The sequence below is a fragment of the Asparagus officinalis genome, chromosome 4 (genome assembly GCF_001876935.1).
Source record: "Asparagus officinalis chromosome 4, Aspof.V1, whole genome shotgun sequence".
Lineage (NCBI taxonomy): Eukaryota > Viridiplantae > Streptophyta > Magnoliopsida > Asparagales > Asparagaceae > Asparagus > Asparagus officinalis.
The window spans coordinates 68,567,275-68,576,039 of NC_033797.1; the positions used below are offsets into that span (position 1 = coordinate 68,567,275).

General features: G+C 43.6%; 1 protein-coding gene across 1 annotated transcript; it reads right to left on the reverse strand.

Moving 5' to 3' along the window:
- On the reverse strand, positions 659-4,293 carry LOC109838873 (cytochrome b561 and DOMON domain-containing protein At3g25290-like). The gene is made up of 4 exons (XM_020407302.1): positions 3,926-4,293; positions 3,678-3,819; positions 2,034-2,288; positions 659-1,266 (listed from the first exon to the last, which is right to left on the reverse strand). Exons 1-4 carry the CDS (start codon positions 4,291-4,293, stop codon positions 949-951), a joined length of 1,083 nt encoding a protein of 360 aa, XP_020262891.1. The 3' UTR covers positions 659-948.

The following is an 8,765-nucleotide window of genomic DNA, read 5'->3' on the forward strand; positions in this document are numbered from 1 at the left end:
TGTAAAAAATACAAGAAATGCAAAAAAAAAAATATTGTCACATCATCAATTTGATAAGTATTTGACCGTAGAATAAGAAAATGACCACACTGGGCATATACACATAGTTTAAGGGGAAAAAAAAGGTAAATTGATACTTTAGAGAAAAGTTGAGACTTCACCAATACTTTAAAGGGAATCGATCTTTTTAAACTTGGTTTTTTAATCATTATCCTACAAAATTAGTTTCATGAGTTTTGTTATTATTTTTATTTTTACTAGCTAGGCAGAGCTTTTCCAAATTACCAGAATCTTGACTATGGGAGGGTACAATTTTTGGGACCTCTCTCTCCCTTTCCTTCCTACTTTCTTAACCTTTGCAGCTCTTTTTGAAAAAACAAAAGGGTGTTTTTTTTTATTGGAAAGACTACCATCCTTGCTTGGTTCTTGATATACAATATCAGGGACACGTGTTCTAGCCACGGCGCGAGTGAACCGCACTCGCGACTGTAGCCAGGCCTCCTCAAATTGAGGAGATCTATGTAGAAAAGGACCCCCAGAGGACAACACATAAAGAATAACTGAAAATGACTTCCACTTGATATTGCTTTCCCTAGTCATCATTTGAGGTGTCGAGTGATCGTTTAAAGCTTCATTATCCCCACCACCACAAAACATGTGAACAAAGATGCAAATTATTAATCCCACATCATCCAATCTGTAAGTAACAACCCCACGGAACCTCAACCCCATGGTTTCTTCCACTTTACATAAACAGAACTCGAGAGCATCTGATACAAAAGATTGAAGTAAAAGCCAAGCCATCTCTTGATTTGTAAAATTTTCATGCAGGCTAAAACTGACGTATATTTATAACCAGTGAAGATATATCATATGTCACATAACAGCGCGTAGGAGAACCACACAATCTCCTGAAAATCAAGGGGGGTACAAAATGGATGGTAACATTTATGCCGATAATGGCTGCTGAACTCCTCTCCCATTTATGCCATTGGAGCCATCGTGGAGCTTTGAGGATTTATCAGACTTCCTCCTGAGAACTATTACCCAGGTTGAAATTTCAAGCAAAACAGCAATACCGCCCAGTATAGATATCACAATGATGTAAGTTTCCTTCCATTTGTTTTCGGGGCTTAATATCTGCAGACCTTTGAAAACATTGACGACGCCCAGTGTGATGACAGTGTACCCTACCGCGTGATGGTAGATGTTCCAGTAGAAGCGGTATTTGTGATCCTTGTTCGGCCTCAGAAGCAATGCAAATAGCTGCAATTATCAGATCCAAACCCATCAGAAAGAATGAACTTATATTTTTTATGATGATGCTTGCATCCCAGAAGCAAAGAGCAAGTTTGCATCCTTTCTTAATTTTGTTTCCGCATCTATTAGTTTTGCGAAGAGTTGAGTTGTAGATAGACCCCCTGCAGTATCACCCAAATGCGGATAGAACCCCCTTAGTTCTACTGTTGCAGATAGTCCCCCTTAATGATTTTTACCCCCCACTCTGCTATCAGAGAAACAGGACGTAGTAGTAGTTGTTGTTGTTGCTGTTCTTTCTTTTTTCTTCCCCTCCTTTCCTTACTCTTGAGTGAGAGTAAAAGAGTCAGAAAGGGGGTCGATCTGCAACAACAGAATTACAGGGGGTCTACCTGCGATTGAGCGAATAGTGCAAGAGGTCTATCCGCAGAAAACCCTTTACAAATGATGGTCACATAGGGAAGAAATTTTCAAGACATTCTTTTTCAAGTGTAGACAATTAAATGAAAAGATTTCTCAGTTGGAGGTGTCAAACTGGTCTTTGGCAAAGTATGACAACAATGACAAAACCCCAAAGTCCGAAAAATCCCATGATCAGCAATCCAAACCCTACAAATTCTCAACTCTGTCAAGGCTCATCTCCTCTGTTAAATCAAACTTCGTCCAATTACGGTACCGTTTCACTAAAGAAAGTGCATACTAAATCCAGGCAAGTACAACTCTGTCAGTAATGTGATTGGTGTGATAAGCTCAAGTAAGGTAAAAGTTTTTCTTACTTGCAAGGTGCCAAGGCTGAAGAGAGTAATTCCAATGTTTCTGTGAGTGGTGTATACTATTCCCTTCGATTTGCTGCCTAGGTTAAGCCCAGTTCCCCAACCGGCAACTCCCAGGATGTAACCGATGAGCTGGCACGAAACATGAAGGTAGAACCAAGCTGGGTCTGCTGACTTGAATGTCTTTAGATACCGAGCGATTATGGCTCCTATTGGAAGTAAAATCCCCCAGCTCACGGCATTCAACACTCCATGTATCTACATTAAGAAGAAAGAAGATATCATTGTGAGTTTGGCATATAAAGACATGTAAAGAATATCTCAAATAATCATCGTTCATTCACATTGTACGCTAAAAAACTGATCGAGGACAGTATGACAGAAAACGTCGCGGGTGTATTGAACAATTTCAATAGGATGATAACAGCACTTCTCATTATTAATGTTATAAGATTAATAACACATGAACAAAATACTAGTGAACTACAATTATTAGCCTTCTTAGGACATGCTATGCTTAAAGATGGTTTAGATTACCGAAAACAGACATCTCCTATCAATAATGAACGGAGAGTAGTGACTAATAGTCATTAACATGGAATATGTGACAATAAAACCCCAGAAGAGAACAAGGTTATTTTTCGCTTTATGGCAACAGATTGAAACTAGACAAAAGGATAATAGACATTGCAACTATACAAGACAAGCCAAAAAAAAAAATGGAGATGAGGAGAGAACTGAATACTATCATTGAAAGAAAACAAAATAATCACTATCATTGAGAGCACAGTTATCACATGAAGTTAGGCGACAACTCCAGGCTCAGTGTAACCACAAGAGAATTACAAAGACTGCAATGTTTTGAAATACAGAATACCAAAAAAGAAATAACACCACGGAAAGCCTTTCATATCCATTGTATTCTCTTCTTGAGCAATAAATAAATAAATAAATAAATAAATAATTTTAGCTAAAATCAAAAGACAATTTTCCGTCTGCAGCCGTGCAATTGTAACCGTCTTAATAAAACACGCTATTAATCTGTACTAGCCTTCTGCAGCAGATAGCTCTTTTACATCATCTAAGCTCTCATAATTGGACAGCTAGAGTCTCCAAGATATCGGAGAGAAAAATCAGCAATAAAACCCAAAAAAATTAGGGAAAAATCTTTAAATTTCACGAATAAATACCCAATAGGGAAATGAAGTAAATAATGAATACACAGCTGAAGTCTCCAAATACCAGTCAAACCCAGCAAACAGAATTTCTAAAACCCAGCTTTATTTAGTGATCACATTCTCCCCCCCAAATCATGCACATAAACAATAAATTTTTAAAAACGAGGAGACAAACGCAAAAAAAAAAGTAAAAATTCCTGACTACCAGTCAATTTCCAGTAGCAAAAACTCCCAAAAAAAAAAAAGAAAAAACCCGACATGCACAAGTTTTTTTTCAACAATGTAATCCCATAACAAAATTTGCAATTTCAGAAAAACCCACGTCCCAAAATCCAACCATCACACCAGAAAACCAGTAAAATTCTTGCCCACCAGTCAATTTCCCCTAGGAAAAGGAATAAAAAAAAAACAAAAAGAGATCCCAAAGAGAATAAAAATATAAATAAAAAAACGATAAGAAAGTGCTCACATTCTTCTTCTTCAAGGCGGAATCGACCCCACCCCCGCTACTCACCCCTTGAACCAGATCCAGCCTCCCCTTCGGCCGCCAAATCTCCGGCCCGAACCGTGGCTTAGCCCTGGCACTCCGTCCACGGACACTGGATCCCCACCTGCCAAGACCTCGTTCACAACCCTCTCCCCCTTCCCGAGCTCCACCTTGGCGAATATCCTCACACCCCGCCCGAGTACTCCGCCTCGATGATCCGAAACCGGTACCCGATGGGGCCCTCCGATGGCCGGAGGAGGTTATGTTGTAGGTCTTGACCCCCACGCCCCGCCGCCGCCTGCCTGAAGGCGACCAGGGCCCCCTTGGTAGCCGGCCCGATGCCGGTGGAGCCGGGTTGAGGGCCCACGCGACCCAGCCGGCGGGCCCGCGGGAGGGGCTGAGAAGGCGAAGGGAGAGAGGGAGGTGGAGGGGTGGAAGGTGTAGTGGAGGAGAGGCGCCGAGTGGGGGAGCGAGTTGCAGGTCGAGTAGAGGCGGTGTTGCTGGGAGCTTGGAGGATGCACTGGGAAGCGGGAGAGGGGAGGAGAGAGAGTGAGAGGGGGAGGAGAGAGAGGGTGAGGAGAATCGAGGCGACGCCCATCGGTGGTCTTTTTTTTTTTTTTTGAAAGTTGAGGAGTTTTCGGTGAGGGAGCGTGCTGGGTTTTTATTATGGGGGGAGGAGAGGAGAGTGAAGCGGGTTCGGGTGCGTTTCCCCCCCAAGGAGCGCATTCAACCAACTTTTAAATATTAGCAAGCCCCTTAACTTTTGATGATGATTACCAGATTAAAACCCCACAACTTTTCAAAATATCAGGAAACCCCTTTAAGTTCAGTCTCTATCAGAAAACCCCTGTTAACTTTAAGGTTTCATTTCATTACAAAAACCCCCAACAATGTTAACATGCAATTTTCACATGAGTGACTAAAATTACGCAAAGAGGTATTTCTGCCGATGGAAATTATGCTTCACGCTTTTAGGAGAGCTTTTTGCGAAAAAATAGTAAAGTTAAAGGGGATTTTCTAATAACTCCTAAACTTAAGAGCTTTATTATTATTATATATTTTGAAAGTTATGGGATTATTTGATAATCATCCAAAGTTAAAGAAAGTTTTATGAAATTTATCCATTTCTCTAGGTGTACAGAAATATTTGTATCAGAGAAAATATCCATATTCAAATCCATTAGGATGCGGGTATAGTTGCTAAAATATATATCTGATAATATATATGTTATGGTGTTTTCAGTCGCCAAAGTACGACGATTTGCCAATAACGGACATGTGTCCCTCTACGTGCACCGCTCAAATCGAATTGACGGTCTGGACCACCAAGAATCCAGACTTAGCCGACTCGTCGAGTCGACATCTCCTTACATCAACTCGAAGGGCGATACTTGTCGGCCTCTTATCGAAGACGACTCACTACGAGCCCACTCGACCAGTTGTTTGACACCTTGCGGGGTCGAGTTGAAAGGCATTACTTCTCGACCAAGCCAAAGGATGACTTCAACCTCGAGCCTCCACCGTTGACAGCGCGTCGGTGTCACATTAAATGCTTGACGGGCATTATCATTCCTCTAGCACCAATAGTCTTCATGACACATCGGGTCACGTCGGCACCACCATACCCCCAATCACTTCGTATTAAATATTAAGGTGACCTCTCCTCTAGTCGTTGGCTGACGCCTGTAAAGTAGGTGCTGACATAGCCGTCAGGCCATACTCATTTGCCACCATCCTATACTCGGTCGAGAGTACCATTCTACCCTTTTTTTCCACCACTATAAATAGAGGTACTATTCTAAATACCAAAACAAGCAATATCTGAGAATTCCACTGCACTATACTTTAGAATTCACACAGTGCATCATTTTCCCACTCAGGTCCATCTACTGACTTGATCGTCGGAGGAACAATAGGGGAACTAGTCCCCGTCCTCTCACGAATTGCTATTTGTGCAGGCTGAAGCTACTCAACTAAAAATCAAATATCCGGAGAAGGTAGCGGCCCCATAATCAACCTCACCCCCATTATATTATCTATTTGATTATTAACATCAACAGTTTGGCACCCACCGTGGAGCCTTCTTTCTTTTTCGAGAAAGTATATCTGGTTTTGAGCATATGGCAAACCAGTCTCACCTTGAAGGACCACACCAGAGCTACGTTACTCAAGCTCAGCTTGAAGAAACGGCTCAGCAGATCTCTCAATCCCTCCAATAGAAATTCACTACCTTCACCAGTGAGCTCCTCAGTCGTTTACTACAGCAGCAGCAAGCCACTTCTGTCGTCCCTCCGCCTTCTGAAGACCAGCGATTGGGGACTCACCCCCCCTTCAGGAGCCTAGCGAATAGTTTCACCTCAGACTCATCATGCTGCTACCAAGCAGCAGAGGGATTGCGTCGAACACGCGGCCCCGCCGCCACATCAGTCGACTCACCCTGGGGAACCCTACGAGGAGCATCTTAAAAAATACTTTTAATAATCTTGTACAAAATTTCATTCATTATAAATGAAGTCCTTTTGAAGCTGACTCTTGCGTCGCACTATCGTGGTTCCAAATCTGTGCAGGAATCCTAAGCCCTTGGTGCCTTCTCAGGGTAACTCAAGGCACACTTGCCATTCGGTCGGCTCCCCCATTTACAACTTGACCACCATAGCAGGCCGAAAAGACCTAGGCGTCCTTATTAAGACCTAGGCACCCAACCTCCGGGTTGTCATTTTGTCAAAAAAATCTAGGCGTCCTCATTAAGACCTAGGCACCCAAACTCCGGGTTGTCATTTTGCCGAAAAGATCTAGACGTCCTCATTAAGACTTAGGCACCCAGCCTCCGGGTTGTCACTTTGTCGAAATAACCTAGGCATCCTCATTAAAACCTAAGCATACAACCTCCAGGTTGTCACTTTGCCAAAAAGACCTAGGCGTCCTCATTAAGACCTACGCACCTAACCTCTGGTTGTCATTTTGTCGAAAAGATCTAGGCATCCTCATTACGATCTAGGCACCTAACCTCCGGGTTGTCATTTTACCAAAAAGACCTAGGCGTCCTCATTAAGACCTAGGTATCAAAAAGACCTAGGCGTCCTCATTAAGATCTAGACACCCAACCTTCGGGTTGTCATTTTGCCGAAAGACCTAGGTGTCCTAGATATTTTAACTTGCCGGTCGTCCTCGCCAAAAAGACCCGGATATCTCACCAACAAAAGGTGTAAAACGAGCTGATCGTTTAGACCCCTCAACACTCAGGTCTTCCTTACACGACCGACTCATAATAATCATCACTTGTTCTCTCAATCAGAACAAAGCTATAAACAAACAAAGCAAAAATAAGAAATAATTGAAGGGGGACTCCAGAATGACAGCAAAGTCCAAATCCTTATTTCGAATTCCGAACAAATTTTATTACTTTATCCATGTTAATATTTATAAAAACAAAATAAAGAAAAGGTACAAGCCCTCAGGCCCCTCGGCCAGATCCGGGAGTAGGGCTTGGGAGGTCCTCCGCGGAGGCTGCAAGGGCGAGAGCAGCAAAGAGGAAGCAGGAGGGACTTCTCCAAGGTCGTCCCCTGATTCGTCATCATCGTTGTCGATGCCAGCTCTAACCCCCCTCCCCTCACCTCAGTCTCCTTTAAGAGGTCGAGACAGCAAGAGACTTGGGAAGTGTAAAGGCGATCAAGCGCGGGGTGAGAGGCATGAGGGAGCAGTGAGGCTAGATAGTCGACACTAGCCTTGCAAGCCAATGTCACCTCAGTTTTTCCCAATGGACCCCGACGCTAGTCATCGACCACTTTCATCTTGTACTGCTCTAAGTCCAAGCGAGCGAGTCAATCCTCTAGGTCCTTGATGATTGTGGCAGACGTCTGGTGATCCGACCTCTCCTCCTCAAGGTCCTGCTTCAGTTGCTCGGCTAAGAGACTACTCGATCGAGCATCCTCCTCGGTCGTCACCTTGAGGTACCTCTCGGACTTGACCTCCCCCTCTAGAGAAGTTAGGTGGTCGTCCCGCTTGGAAATTCCTTGCTGGAGGTTGGTTTGTGGAAAAATTCGATGTAAAAGAAATGAAAAAAAAATTGATTTGTATTCTTTTAAAATCGATTATAATTTGGATTCCGATTACAAAAGAGAGGAGAATGAATTTGATTCTCCCCTTTGTTTAAAATTAGGTTCTTCTTGGTGGCGATGGAGTGCCTCCCTCGAATGCTCGCATCGAGTTTGCTCTCCGTTGATGATCCGAACATCTTGATTCACTGGAACGTGGTCTTCTCCTCACGATTTGACGTTGTGGAGGACTTGCGTGGCAAGTTTGAAACTCTGACCGAGTTTAGAAGAACTTGCAGAGCAAGTTGGAAACTCTGGACGAGTTGATAACTCAGATCGAGTTTAACTCTGAATGAGTTTGAACTCTTGAAAAAGAGTTGATTTGAACCGAAAGTTCGGTTATAAGCCAATGATGAGGAAGCTCCTATTGCCGATCTCCAAAATCCCAGCCGAAGGATGAAGGCTCTTCTTTGCTGCCAAGCTTCAGATCCAAAAAGCCAGCTCTTGACCGAATCTCCCTCGGTTGATGAGACAAAATCCGATCCTCTAACTCAATTGAGTTTCTCGTATTTATACGGGATTAAGGGTGGTAACTGTCCCCCCCTTAATCCGCTCCTAAGTGGGGCGGAAATCCCTCAAATCTTGGGGGAAAAACGGTTCCTGGAACTGTTCGGTTCGTGTTTGAATGAGTCAAACGCCGAAAATGGCATTCTGGGCCCGAACTCTGCGTTTTAGACTAAAAACGCAGAGTTGGGCCTATTTTGGGTGGCTGAACGCACAGGCCGCGATGCGTTGTAAATCTGAAATGCAGAGTTGGGACGCAGAGATGAACTCTGCGTTCTGGACCTGAGACGCAGAGTTGGAACACAGAGATGAACTCTGTGTTTTGGACCTGAGACGCACAGAGATGAACTCTGTGTTTTGACTCTGGAATATAGCCACGACCTCTGCGTTTCGAGTTTGGAACGCAACCACGACCTCTGCGTTTCAAGTTTGGAACGCAGCCACGACCTCTGCGTTTTGGATCTGGAACGTA

Bases quoted from the DNA above. Each gene is read 5' to 3' on its own strand.
- LOC109838873 (XM_020407302.1), bottom strand. From the start codon at position 4,293: ATGGGCGTCGCCTCGATTCTCCTCACCCTCTCTCTCCTCCCCCTCTCA. The intron at 3,820-3,925 runs GTACCGGTTTCG...AGGTCTTGGCAG, and splicing joins CCATCGGAGGGCCCCATCGG to GTGGGGATCCAGTGTCCGTG. The intron at 1,267-2,033 runs GTAAGAAAAACT...TGATAATTGCAG, and splicing joins TCAGCCTTGGCACCTTGCAA to CTATTTGCATTGCTTCTGAG.